Here is a 15,266-nt window from a genome sequence, read left to right as displayed (position 1 = left end):
GTCCGAGTCACGAGTGGGAGAATGCACGAGTTAGAGCAGACCGGGCTTTGAGTCGGACTCCATCCCTGTCCAGTATAATGTTTGTTTTAAGGGTTGGGTGATGGTAGACAATCATGGACCACAGAGCCCAACATCATGATTTAAATCTCCCAACCCCTCCTCTACATCAACACTGGGGCCATGGTCTACAGTAGCATTCATTGAGCTTAAAAACAAAAAAATGTGAGTTATTTAACATTACACAGATTGCTTTTGTGAGTGCAACTAAAGGATTGAACAAATCCAAAGTAAACCAGAATGTATTCCTGCAAAAGAACGTCATGATTGATAAGATGACTGACGTTTTTTCACTCAGAATGGCTGCTACAGCTTTTGAAGCGAGTTTTGTTGCCATATATAATTTCAGTTTGGAATTGCACTAACTTTATCCTCGTCCACTGAGATGTTTCACTGTAGACATCGCCCAATCTTCACATTTACCATATTTGGCATATTTAATTTCCTAATTAGTATTAAATTCTTGTTCTTCTTCTTCTATCTTCCTATAGGCCAAAGTACTGACTAACTTAAATTTTTGACCTGATGATGGTGCTGGTGAAAGTGTCAGGATCATACAATTTATTCAAATTTATGCAGCGTGAAATAAAATGTCCTGGCAATTAATCCCAATTCACTGAGATATTTGAAAGTTTGTTTGTTTTTTGTCATTTTATAGCTTTATTAGACAGTGACGGAGGGAATGGAAATGGGAGACATGCAGCAAAAGGATATCAGGCTAGGTTGGGACCTAGCAAGGCCTCTCAGGATCATGAAAGTTATTACAATTCTTCCAGCGCACAAATGAATGTGTGTACCAAATGTCCCTGCAATCCGTCCAATCCACTGTTAAGATATTTAAATTAAAACCACAAATGTCAACCTGAAGGTGGCGCTAGAGGAAATGTCACAGGGATGTGATCCATCATCTGGGGGCTGTGAATGTCTCTATGAAACAACACGGCAATCCATCCGACAGTTATTGAGATATTTGTGTGTGAACTGGAACAGACAGTCTATTCCTCCTCACTGTGAGGTTCCTCTTTTCTCTCAGCTGAGCTGTGACAATATTTGATTAGTCCGATTTAAGGCATTCTGGTCAGAAACTGGAAAGAGAGAATAACGCTGAAAAACAATCATGACATCCATTGTGATCCTAACTACTATATCATTAAGTCCAAGTGTGTGAATGGATTCATTTGAAGAGTCGCCCCCCCCACACAAATCACACAGGTCGGCTAAAGATCCACACGCCACATCTCATCTGAGACAGCCTCTGCCTTTAAAGTCTGATTGCTGCGTTAAAAGGCCTTTACTGACAACAGAAGCGGCGAGGCTGTCATGATGGACGCTGTAATGGAATTTCAATGGGACTATCTCCCTGAGGTTGATGGGAGGGAATCACATTGAGAGTCAAAGAGCTGTGATTGCTGTGTGCTGCCCTGCAGGCACCGGGACTAATAGGACTCTGACCTTAGCAGACACGAGCAGTCGGTGTTTGAATGTGCCTAACACTACCTCTGCACCACACAGAATTAAACTGAAATGTAAACTTAAATGGCTATATTCCCATATTGGGTGGGAGCAAATAAATGTCATGGTTTCATCTTGAATATATGGCCTTTTCTACATTTCTGCTGTAGACTTTGCTGGGATTTTCACACTATCTTGGGGAAAATCAGCCTTTAATTTAAAAAGAAATGTAAAAGAACTGTAGAATAACCTTGGCTATTGGCTCCATATGACTTCCTCTAAGGAATAGTGGAACGTTTTGGAAAATAAGCTTATTCACTTTCATGCCAAGAGTTAGATGAGAAGATCAGTCCTGCTCTCATATCTGTACGGTGAATATGAAGCTACAGCCAACAGCTGGTTATCCTAACTCGACATAAAGCAGGTTGTCTGTTATCCGGTAATTACCGTTTTTCCTGAAAAAATCTATTACAGTCAATAATTCCCTCTAACTTGCACGCTTTACTGCTATGAAATAGCATAAGAAGTAAAAATGATAGCCAGCAATAGCTTATAGTTACTTTTTCATTAGAATTAAAACTCTTTGGGTATAATTTTATTTCAACTGAGAAAAGGCCTGTAGCAAACAGCTCGCTGTGCTGTTATGAGTCAGATATGCAGCTGCCACAGGTTCATCAGGAACCCAAAATATTTTTAGCTGCCTCAACAGGTGGAGGTCCCCTTGTGGGCGGGGCCACTTCCCAGGGCCGTGACTTAGTGCGGTGACAGACAGAAGGTCCCAGTGTGACTGTCAAACAAAGCGAACTGTCCTCAGCGTATCTGTGGCAATGACCTCAATCCAGCAAACCCATCTTGATACACAAATTTCCGTGATTGGGTTTGATTTTTTCAGTCTCAACAGTATGTGATATTTATTTATCTACTTTTAAAATAGAGCTATTATGCACTTAGGTCTTTTGACTGGACTAAATACATTTTATTTGGAATATAATATATAAACGTCACTTTTGCCTCGCCGGTTTGACTCTGGCATGCGGCTCTTCTGTGTGGAGTTTGCATGTTCTCCCCATGTCAGCGTTGTCCTCCAGCCTCCTGCCACAGTCCAAAAACATGCAGTTTAGGCTTAATTGGCGATTCTAAATTACCCGTAGGTGTGAATGAGAGTGTGATTGTCTGTCTCTATGTGTCAGCCCTGCAATAGTCTGGAGACCTGTCCAGGGTGTACCCCGCCTCTCGCCCAATGTCAGCTGGGACTGGCTCCAGCCACCCGCGACCCGAGTGCGGAAAATCGATTAAGGATAATGAATGAACTTGAGATTACTTTCCTATTAAGATATTATAAAAGCTTAATGCCTCGATGATGCCATCGTCGTTTATTAAGCTCAATAAACTCAGATAGTATTAAACTGGTATTTCCCCCTTTTCTTCAGGATATTTTCCAGTAAATAAGAACCGGCACTGATTATATTCTAATGGAAATTCTGGCATAAAGACGGGAAACGTGGGACAAAACAGCTAATCTGTTCCACGAAGAAAACATCAGCCTTTAAAGCTCACAAACCCCATTATATATTTTTTTAAATATAGCGTGTTGGTGAGCGTTAGAGGTGCTGGTAGGCTGTTTTCCCTTGTTTCCAGTGTTCATACTAAGCTATGCTAACCGTTTCCTGGATAACACTTAAAGGACATAAATTAGAGTGGTATCTCATCTAATTCTTATAAGCACAAATAAGCATATTTCCCCAGAATTTCAAACTTTAATCATCATGTTTCATTTACTACTATGAATTCAATACATTTCATGTACAAATTGTTGCTGATGGTAAATTGATGAGAAATACTTCAGTTTAACTAGATGAAGATGAATTCTCTCGCCTGGGTTTCTGCTCATAGTTCTTTAACCATCTGTTCCCTTTTGTTGTGCACATCAACATGACATTTATTTCAAGAGATGTCACAATGAACTGCCCATGAGACCGGCTTGCCCCCAACATGTAGCTGAAGATTTGTGTAAATCTGAGTCCTTGGGTTTTGTCGTCCTCCAGGGCAACGTGACCTTCTCGTGTTCGCAGCCCCAGCTGGTGGCCTGCACCTTTCTGAGCTCCAGCAGCAGCTTCCTGTCGCTTCCGTCAGCAGCATCTGCCACAGGGGGTTTGTCTGTTCGCTTCCAGTTCAGGACGTGGAACCCAGACGGGCTGCTGCTCTCCGTGCTGCTGAACCCGGAGCCCCGCAGGCTGGAGCTGCAGATCAGCAACGGCCGGCTGCAGCTGACCCTCCACAACTCAGGACGACCCAAATCAGAGGTCTCTGCTGGTGAGTGCAAAGGTTGCACGTTCAGTGTTTGTGAGGACAGGCCCGTCCGTCATTCACACAACTTTTCTGTTTTATGCAAATACCTCCAGTAGAGTTCTATGTTAAGTAAATAAAGAAGCTCTACTGTGAATACATAATAATGTTTAAGCATAATCTCTGCAGATCACTTTGCTTTTAAACCACACAAGCAATTAATTTACATAGAATGCATTAAACAGAAAGCAGAGTATACATTCAACTTCAGGAGGATGAAAATATTACATTTGAAGGTTTTTTTTCTTAGTAGAGGGAGAGAAGAAGACAGTGCTGTTGTAATATATAGGTAGGAAATCCTATACTGATATACTTTGGTTTCTATTAAAAAGACAAATATACAGCTTTTATTTAAAGGAGTGCATTGATTGTAAGGAACAAAAACACTACACAAAGGCATCCAATTATTATCATAACAGCTTTATTTTGCTGTTGCTGTGTCTTTTTGTCAATAAAAGCACTTATTTATCATCCATCTATTGGGACATTAACTAAGAGTTTTCCCTGATTTTTGATCATCAGTAAGAAAGTTGTTGTACGAGAACTACAATCTTCAATAATCTTTTATGGGCCTTAAAAAGGGGCAGTACCAGAAGACTAGTCATTCTCCCTGAATAACACTTAATTAACCCTTTCTGCCTATTGTTATGGAGCTAGTTAGGAAGTAAGTCTTCTTACCTCCGATTATATTCCAAAGTGAGGTCATGCTCATAATTGGTATAGTGTGACACACACAGGTTTCCATGTTTACTTTCTTTTACACTTTAATTAAACCCATTATAACACAAAATTAAAGGAATGAACAACCAACAGCGATAGGTTACACCTTTGCATATATCAAGGTCTATTGCGAGGCACACTTTCTATTCACTGTTCATTGCTTGAACACAAGTGTTTCCTTAATTAATTGTCAACTTAAGAGTGTAATGAGCAACACTTCACCTTTAATAAGGAAATATTCTGAGAAGGAAAAGACTTAATCTATGGTTATATGGACACTTTTAACACTCTATTTTATGTTTTTTTCCCCATAAGAAAATACATAAGTGTTTTTAAGGTAGAAAACTCTTAATAGTAACTCTTAATAATAACTGTTCTAGTAGTTGTAGTATTATATGGTCATGCAGAATAAGGCATTAATAAGTGCTTCATAATGACTAATAAAACAATACAATACGGATATGCATCATAACCAACTACTTCATGCATAACATATGCACCTTAATATAAAGTGTTACGATAAATGTATATAAGCATGCACTGTTAATCTTAGATGTATATTTGTGGTGAAATCTGAACAATATTCTACTGTATTGATGTCATACAGTGTTATACTGCAATTCTATCTGGGAGAAAAAACAATGTGATTACAGCATTTATGGGGGAATGCCAGGACATACAGGAAGTTATTGTGAATCTACAATGAGAAATTTTACAGTGTACTGTTAATATAAAGTAATTTACTGACAAAGTATTGTAAATACAAAGTATTGTGTTGTAAATGTACAGTAATACAGTCATATTCTGCAAATTTATTTTCAGTAATACACTGTTGTTGTCTTACAAAAACAGTAAGAAACTGCAAAAAACACAAGACTTTGCTCTCTGTTGATTACTGTAAATATATAGTAATATACTTTTCACCAAACTGTGAACAGTATTGTGCTGTAAATTGACAAGAATACAGTAATATACTGCCCATTTATTTCTAGCAATACACTGGTTTCTTTTTTACAAAACACAGTAAGAAACTGTAAAAAAAAAATACTTTGTTACCAGTTAATTAATGGTATTAAATACTTAATACCTGAATTACTGAATTACTTGTCACAAAACTGAACAATATTGTGTTGTAGATCAACAAAAATACAGTAATATACTGCAAATGTATTTCTCTTAATACTGTAAAAAGTAAGAAATTGCAAGAAATACAGTACAGACTAATTTCTTTGAGCTCAATGACACCTGTGTGTTTTAGTAGGAAACACTGACTGTAGACTTTTGTCTGTTTACAAGAACGGGGCAGATTCAAGTGAACCACTGACTTTGTTTTCTGCATTAATTAAAAATACTAAGATGACAAAAAGAGAGTCTAGAGAAGGAAGCAGCACTCAAATGCATCTGCTATCGTAATCCTAGATCTAAAACCTTAAACTTGATCTTAAAGATGAGCACACTGGGGCATTTCCTACATCTCTTTGAGGGAAAACTTGTGATGTATATCAACACTTACTGACCCCAAAATCTATGTTCCCGTGCACAAGCTCCACTTTGCTTCTTGTTTGTTGTGCTCCACTCTGCTAAGACAAAGTATAAAGAAAGATGGTGGCGGCCTAATCCACCATGTGTAGACAGAATGTGTTGGCTTGTGCAAGTAATTTCATCCGACTTACTTTTAACACCTTTGTCCTCAATAAACTCCAAAAAGTTTATTTTTCTCAGAATTACTTGGAAAGAGAGAGAGGGAAAAAATCATTCAATCCTCTGTATTGGATTGCTTGGCAAATATTACACAGATAACCGTGATTGTTTTGGGAAGCTAGACTTTCAGCAGATGGTGGGCTGCAGGGAAATATAGATAGAGAAGACAACCACAGCTAAGGGACAATATTCCCTTTTATATAATTTACCTCAAGCTGTATTTAATTACCTATCCGCGCTGGGGACTGCCAGCCTCTGAGCCGCAGCATATGAGGAGTTTGACCTGGAGTGTGCTTGTTGTTTGTAATAACAATATGTAAGTAAACGTTTCTCTGCAAATTAATTTGGCAGAGTGTTATTTTGATAGTGTTGGAATTGACTTGGTAGTTATGCATATGTATTTATCCACTTATTTTCAGGAGGATTCGTTGGTTTTTCTTCCACCTTGGGCAGTTTTTTGGAGGTCACATCTGATATTATTATTGAGAAAGAGCTCCGATAGCATCATGCTTACAAATTCAAGGAGCTCATCTCGCTCCTCAGCACAGGCCAGTAAGACTTTAAAACTACTAAAGGGGATAATCCCTCAGATCTAGTCTGCAAATGTGATTAAAACGCAGATTTACCCAGTGTGAATGTGCTGCGTTAAACAAAGACATGGGGGGCTGCGTTCTTCAATTTCATTAGTATCCCAGACTAACACTAAAGGGTGCATGATACAGCTGGAAATTTTCTGTTTGATGGATGTGCTGAATCATAACCGAGCAGAGAGATCCAAGCTGCGAAAACTGGACTCACCGCTGCTAAATCTGTGCCGTTCCTGCGGTGCATAAAGATCGGCCGGGTCAGTAAACAGCAGCGTGCTGTGCAGGACTGGGGTTATTTTAAGTAAAAAAGAGTTACCTGTTGCTGCCGTTTGGAGCCTCTGTAGGTGCAGCGGTATCTATTTCAGCTGCAGAAAACATCATTAGCAACATGACATCGCTGCGGCACTGGTGCAGAAATGTCTGTATCCACTCCAAGCTCTGTTAACAGCCACACCGTAGAAGAAAAAAGGCATTTTAAAGAAGTTTACTGAATTATTTTACAGGGGTTTTCTTCTATATTGAGCGCAAATGCCATAAAAAAGGAACTTTTATTGCTAATATTAACCATAAAATGAAATTGATATAATAGGGCATTATAGATTCATTTTTATTTATTTTTTACAGTATTATTCAATTGCTTAATGGTCTTGAATGCTAAATTACAGTGAATTCTATGTAAAAATACAAAAAATACACTTACATTTTTTTTTTTAAATGAAGGGCACTTTAAACTTGGAAGAAGAAAAATGGAAAAGGAAATGTATTAGTCTGACAGCAAAAGACACTTACGTTCACATTATAGTAAAATAATCTAGAAAATGTATTGTAAAGATAAAATACAGATATTTATTGTATATTATGCATATTTTAAAATAAATATCTCTTTCACTTAGGGTTGTTAACTGTTAAGTGTTTTGCTAACTTTTTACCGTTTTTTTTGACGAGTGCAGAAAAGAGGGAAGTTGTGAGTCTGACACTGTGGACAAAGTGACCCCTCTCCTCCTCAGATACAACAGTATCACAATCCTCATGGCGATGTCAAATGTCATGCAGTAGAAGTCTCTCAGTGCAATCATTACTCTGAGCTGCAGGGTTTGCAAAAGTTTTTGCAAAAAAATCTAAATTTGAATTTGAATTTAAGCTGCTCTTTCACTCTTGAATGAAGTGATGTTTTAATAGAAACATCACTTCATTCTTTAAAAATGTTTCTTTTTCAGTATGACAAGTAGACAATACAGAGGCTTAAGGAGAAACTGGCCCCGTTTGATAAAGTGCCGTACTTGAGCTAAGTGCAAGAGCGTTAATGTGGAAAGAATATCGATCTGTATCTCCCTTTGTTTCGTGCACTAACAGTACAGTCTTAATTTTTCACACAAGCAAACAGTGAAGAACTGGAGAAGTGTCTATGATGGGTAACAACATCCAACTTTAAGCTTTTGTTTCATTCACCGCACTCTGCATCTACTGCCAGTTGGGGCTGTCAAGGACTTGAGGCAGCTGCCACTGCAGCTTGGTGCAGTAATGACATGAAGCTGTCACATGAAACTGTGTATTTCCTGGAGGCAGCAGTGGGGCCCAGAGATGTTGTCTCAGACATGAGACGAATAGGCAAATATTTTATTTTTCTTGAGCAACAGGTTACTGATGCGATACAAAAAAAGCCCCATCAGATCTGCGTCCGAGATAGTACTTTGACACTTCAAGCTTGGCCGGCAGCAGGGCAGCGGGGATATCATGAGATATATATGAGATGAACCTGGGAGGGGGGAGGGGAACTCCCACTGATACTCGCCAACAGTCCCTCGCGGCTACACTGCTTATTCCATGAAACAGTCAATGGAGTGGAGAAAGAAACGCCCATGGCTCTCACAGTCTTCCGGGATAAAAGGTTTTCTGAAAGCGACAGGCATCATTGGACAGTGAGTGAAATTCTCGAGCTGTCCCCAGAGCCTGGACGGATCTGATATTAGACAAACTAAAATAACTCCCGGCGTGCACTTTGCATGACCATCTCGTCCCCTCCGAGCTCCCCCAAATCACAGTGCGGCTCAATCTGGATGCTAATTTCGTCTGGGACTAACACATTCAGCGCGGAGGTGTGTGCTTCAGTAATTTTCATTCACTGCTGTCATTATGTGTGTTGTTCTCTTGAAAGCTGCAGCTTGGTGAGATGAGCTGTCGCCGGCAAGGCAATTTAAAAAGAAAAGGTTTGTGGACCAAACTGAGTCAGCTAACGACCTAGTTTTTGGGGGTTTAAGCTGAATTTTTAAAGATGCTTAAACTGATTTTCAAATGGATATTTACTCTCAGGTTTCAAAATATTGGCTTATGCAATCAGGAAAAAGGTCAGGTTTTGGCTATTATAAAGGGATAATTGAGATCTTTTGAAAAAGGGGCACTCAAAACTAAAAATGGCCCACTTAAAACAATCAATATCAGTTTAAGTTGTTGCTGTATTTAATATATTTTCACAGTCTCACCCTCTCTCTGTTGTCATCCGTTTCTTCTTCTATGATCTTCTCACCTCCATGGAAGTGGTGGAATCATTAAACTCGTATATAAACTGCTATCCAATTTATTTTACTCATTATCATCCATGTTATTTGTTTTTAGTGAAGTTACTAATAACTGTAAAAAAAAACACCTCAGCGGGTCAAACAACTACTGTGCAGTGTTTTGCCAAACACAAATAAAGCAGGAAGGAAAGTCTTCCTGCTTATTCACACATTCATCTAAACTGATAAGATATGTGGTGTGAAATCTTATATATATCTCAACATATGCAGTAACTACCTAGTTTTGGGTATTTTTGGGACTATGCTGAATTTTTCTTTGAATTTTTTTTAAGAGGTTTCAACTGATTTTCAGATGGATATTTTCTCTCAGGTATCAAATTATTGGCTTATGTAACCAGAGGTCAGGTTTGGACTATTATAAAGTGATAATTTAGATCTTATGAAAAAGGGGCACTTAAAGCTAATAATGGCCCACCTAAAACAATCAATATCAGTTCAAGTTGTTGGTATATTTAACATATTTTCACCATCTGCACCTTCTGTGCAGTATTTGCCAAACACAAATAAAGAAAGAAGGAAAGTATTCCTGCTTATTCACACATTAACTTCATCTAAACTGATAGAGTATGCAGTAAGGATTTTGTTGACAAGTGACAGAGCGGAGGAGGGAGACTTTCTTGTTTTGAGGCTCTGGCTGACGGAGGAAGCTTGAAGCTCTGTTTCTGTGTCTTGTGTCAGTGAAGGGAAAACAACTGTGTGAAAGCGACTGCGTTGTGAGGAAATGAGAGGATTTGACAGCAGCCTTTTACAAAAATTAAAAGTGTATCTCGAACTAATCCCAAACACAGGTGGAATTGATGATAAACTGTCGTGTTCTCCAGTGGCCGTCGTCGACTCTTGCAGCACAGGTGGCTGCTGAGGAAACACCAGCCGCGACGACTAAATCACACTCGTAGAAATTCTTTGCAGCCTGCAGGTCTACGGGGAAATGGACACACTATCTCTTTCTGTGTTACAGACCATTAAACTGCCATTACACCGAGGCTTAATGTGAAATGTTCTTCTTTAGGTCACAGAGTCAACGATGGTCTTTGGCACTCTGTGAGTTTCAACACAAGGAATCTACAGATCACTTTGACTGTGGATGGTGAGCCGTCCTCCACCGTTGAACTGTGGGAACAACTAGAACCAAGAGGCAACTTTGACTTTGGAGGTAAGTGGATCCTCACAAATAAAAATCTTTCTCTTTAACTCAGGCTAGTGCCGAGTGGTGATCAGATCTTATATCCATGATTGGAGGGGTGACCTGCGATACTAAGGCGATTTTAACGAATTAAATATCAAAATTAACCCTTTGGAGTTATTTTAAATCCTTTTCATTCTACCTGTATATACCTGTTTTGTTTTTTTAAGTTATGCTGTATGAGCTGATTTTTTTTTTTTCACTTTGACTTACTGGATCAACATCTGGTTCTATAGTTTTATTCTAATTGAAACTAATTTCCTGGTGTGGCAGCTGGATTTATTTCAAGCTTAGAATCTGTGGTTTTTAGCTGTAACCTGTGTGTTAATTTCCCATTCAAAAAACAATAAAAATCAAGAAATATAAAGGAAAAAACGAATGTTTACCATGCCATGTTGGTATAATTTCTTTTCAGCTCAACCTCACTCATATAACTTAATGATTATTTATTTTTGCTTTGATTTACTGGATCAACATTTTGAACCCCAATAAAACCCCCAAAACATAAAATCTCATTCTGAAATTTGTTTTTTGTTTTTTTACTTTTTAACACAATTCTGCTCAATTGTCCATAGTATATGTGTCCTGCTGTGTATTTAGGTGTGTTTGTTTGTGGAAGAGCTGCTTGTCCGCCCGCTGAGCCCCGTTAATCAGCAAGAGCGAATTTCAAATCCCTAATTACAAACCAGTTTACCGGTTCTTTTGCCGAGCCTCCCCAGCCTCCTGGACACTCAGGAGCTGATAAGAGACAGCAGCTAATGTCAGTGCGGAGCTACGTTTCCAATTTACAACACATCGCCTCCGATACAGCTAATGCACTACACTTATTACACGTATCATCATCAGTAAAGGAGGCAGAGAAGAAGCCAACAGCTGACACACCGAGGGAGAGAAAGTAGGAGAGGATGGAGAGAGGCGAACTGCTAAGCTAAAACAGCTGAGAAAATAAACTGAATAGAGACAGAGCGCCATGCATTATACTCTGAAGACCACGTCCACTGGAGGTAAAACTATCAGTGCCACAAAGTCGAATTTCTCTGATAAATCCATAAAATTGTTTTTTTATAGATACAAAAAATTTCCAGGTGGCCACAAGGGTCATATCGGGAGTAAAAAGTAGGTCTCCACATATAATATATTGAAATGTTGTTTCCAGCCTCTCCTGTCCTCTCTTCTCTGCTCTGTGTAAACAGACTTTCAGTAAATATTTGTCACATGGCCGTTCATCTCAGAATAATCAATCATGGCTTCACAGTGTCGCTGAGAAGTAGAATTTAGTGTTTTTAACAGTTTTTAACAGTAGTTTTTCCAAACTCTTTATTTTTAGCAACTTTTTATATGTGACCGGTAGAATTAAGTGATTTTGACTGAAATATCACAAATTGAAGCTTTGTTTTGGTTATTTTTTCTAATGGAAACTTCTTATTTATCTATTCAAGGACTGTTGGAAAGTTCAAACTCCGATGATGATGCCTGCTTTTACAGTTTCTTTCTACAATAAACAGTGTCTTTCTGGCAATTTTTTTTTTTAATAAAACAGAACACACTGTACCATCATTTTTCTTGAAAGGTTCCCAGTGTTTGTACAGTAATTAAGTTACATCATGTTTCCGTCCAGGCTGTCCCACCACGGACTGCCAGTACCTTCCTCCGGCCTTCCAGGGGTGTGTGAGGCTCATATTCATCAACAGCCAGCCCGTGAATCTCAATCATGTTCAGCAAGGATTGCTGGGAAATTATAACGACCTTCAGTTTGACACCTGCAACATCAGAGACAGGTAAAGCAGTTTACACTTTTTCTTTTTTAATGAGAGGAGAGTTCTCACAGAGATCTTACAGAGAAACTTGGCATGCAACAGTCAAGATGTGTCACACATAAAATATCTGTAACATATTATCCAAGCTGGCAGCACAGACTTATTCATGCCCACATTGTTAATTTGTAGATGGCAGTGTGTTGTCTGTAGAGCTGACTGAAAGTCACTGACATCTTGTCCTATAGAGACAAACACGCTGACAGGATCATCCAATTAAATTGGAACAGAAACTCGGCAACACCTTCTCTGGAAGAGGACTATGCTAACAAGCTGCTCCCTGCTGTCCTGCGTGGCATCCCTCCCTATCCCTATCCCTCATTACCCTGCACAGCTGTGGGGCCTGTGAACACGATTGGCAGACCTACGAGCTCCACGAATGTCTGCATGTGGCTTGGAACATGTATAAGAACGAGACAAACATGCAAACTGCAGTTTTTCCTTTGTGTTTGCCCCGAGGAGGATCTCTCCTCTGTCAGAGTACCTGCTTTCTAGTCCAGATTGTTCGCTGTCATAAGATATGCAAACACAACAGTGCTGGCAGTCTGCTGCATCACTAGACGAAGGGATGCACTGCAGGAAGCGACAGGACGATAAAATGCGATGTTTTCTATCCCGGGCTGAGATGGATGTATCTCTTGAATGACTGAGAGCTTCTTCTTTTTCTTTTGTCATGAGTTCAAAATGTGTTGGCAATTTGAGTGAGAGTATTTTTTTCATAATAAATAACTCTCGGTGAACTTTTACAAACAGATTAAAAACAATAAAACTGACCACTTTCTGGCCACTAGGGGGCAGAAAAACTTTTAAACAAACTTAATTCATCCTATGACCAAACTGTTTACGGTTAACCTCCTTAAAGGGGTTTATTAAACCCTTTTTAGAGTTGGAGTGTCTGATATTTACATATAAATCAACATCCGTTACATTCAACCCCTTGCAAAACGAGGTCACACAATGCTGATTAAGCCTTTCGCCACCAGGGAAATCTCTCTGTGTTTCCTAGTATGCCAAAGTTTTGGTGCGGTGTGGTGATGCAGCTTATTTGTAGTCAGAGCAAGTAGTTTATTAACTCTGCAAGAGCATTGTTACATGAGCAGTCAAACAAACTTTGCACATTCACTTTCAATGAGTCACTGTGTAACTATAGGAGGAGGATAGCGATGAATCAGCAGCTCGGAGAGTGGTGGAATTTATGGCAGTGTAAATATTAACTGATTCTCTCGCTCAATACTTTAATAATAGAATTTCTAAAGATGATGTCCCCTTTTAGTCACTTAGACACAAAATCATGGGAAAATATGGTCTTCTTTCAGGCCTTGAGATGAGGTTGAAAGCTTCAGGAAAATATCTTAAACATTTGAGCTGTATTTGATTTTTTAAGTGTTGAGTCCAACAAGCTAGAAAGACAAAAAGAAGGATTTTTTTTTCTTAATACCTTGGGGGAAAATATATTTTTCCCCTCTGTTTTTTTTGTTTTTTTGTCTTGTGCTCACACACTGGTCCAAAATACACACATGCACAACCATAACCTGTGCACATGCATTAATATATAATGTAAGAAGCTACAAGTACCAGGTTTTCACTCTACAGCATATTGCCTTGCGCGCTCGAATTTAATTTCGAACCTCCAGGCAGTCTGGAAACCAGAGAGGTTTCTTAGCCCTGTTTTAGCGATCCAATCACAGAGCGGGGAGGGACGGCAAGACGATGACGCATTCTACTCGGCAGACAAAAGCTTGTAGTTTTGTGGTTTTCTTACGGATCCAACATGGCTGCAGCAGTCGCGAAACTCTCTTTAGCTGTAGATGGTGTTTTAAATAGTTTAGAGTGAAAGTTGATTTTAAAAGAAGAACAACGTGACTTTACACTCCTGTTTCACCACGAAAAAGGATGTTTTAACCTTGCTTCCGACAGGATTTGGGAAAAGTCTAATCTACTAATCTACCAACTAGCGGGGCTACTAGCTGGGCTACTAGCCCCACTACTGTAACGCTGGTGATCTCACTACGAGCCGGGGGACAGCGGAGCCGCCGAGAGACCCGCAGCAGCTTGTTTATTGCCCATAAAATCAGTGGATGTGTGTGGCTGAATGACATGAGGGGGGATAAAGCGTGAAAATAAATAATCTTGCAGAAAGCGAGAACTGGAGAAGCAAAGCAGCAAGCGACACTCTCTCACAGACACACACAAAACAAACATCCATTTCTGTCGCTCTACTACGTCATCTGGTATAACTGATACGACTGGCTAAGAGCTACCTACAGACGCTTTTGATAGACATTCTAAGCGCCCAATAAACTGCTCCGGAGGATCGTAAACCACGCCTCCTCTACGGAGAAATGAACGGCTGGTTTCCAGACTAATCTCATTTGTGATTAGTCTGGTGTTAGCCAGGCTAGGCATACCTACTTTTATGTGACAATATTATGACAAACATGTTAGAAAACAGTTCATCTCCACATAAAACACATGCAAACCACCATTTGTCATCATGAAGTCCAGTATTAAATCCTCCTTTTAGCTCTGGTTTGGTCTCCACCACTCACTGAGGCTCTTAAACCACTAAATGTTCTCTTTCGAGATGTTAGCTTTGGTTGTGTGTTGTTTGTTGCCAGGCATGTGGCTTTCTGTTTTTTCAGAGTTTTTTTTAGCTGAAAACAAGGTTGATGAGGACAGTGAGTCTGAGCCACAACAATAAAAGTGTCATAAAATCAAACCAATGGGGTTAAAATGCTCTGCAGAGCTGCAGAAGTGATCAATAATCCCCTGTGGGTTTGTCACTACAAATGACCGCCTTCGCATTACATGTAGTCATTTCAATCATCAT

The 15,266-nt window shown here is 39.4% G+C and overlaps 1 protein-coding gene across 1 annotated transcript in view; it reads left to right on the top strand.

Moving 5' to 3' along the window:
• The window catches only part of cntnap5a (contactin associated protein family member 5a), a 137,048-nt gene that overhangs the window by 53,653 nt on the left and 68,129 nt on the right, over window positions 1-15,266 (top strand). Inside the window, exons 8-10 of the mRNA XM_059342270.1 lie at window positions 3,555-3,822; window positions 10,449-10,592; window positions 12,241-12,400. Coding sequence (XP_059198253.1) covers window positions 3,555-3,822; window positions 10,449-10,592; window positions 12,241-12,400 — 572 coding nt within the window. The remainder of the gene's footprint in view (window positions 1-3,554; window positions 3,823-10,448; window positions 10,593-12,240; window positions 12,401-15,266) is intronic.

This window comes from Centropristis striata, chromosome 10 (assembly GCF_030273125.1).
Source record: "Centropristis striata isolate RG_2023a ecotype Rhode Island chromosome 10, C.striata_1.0, whole genome shotgun sequence".
NCBI classification, from domain to species: Eukaryota; Metazoa; Chordata; class Actinopteri; order Perciformes; family Serranidae; genus Centropristis; species Centropristis striata.
Note: the sequence above shows the minus strand (reverse complement) of the source record. Positions and strands in the feature narration are given on the sequence as shown.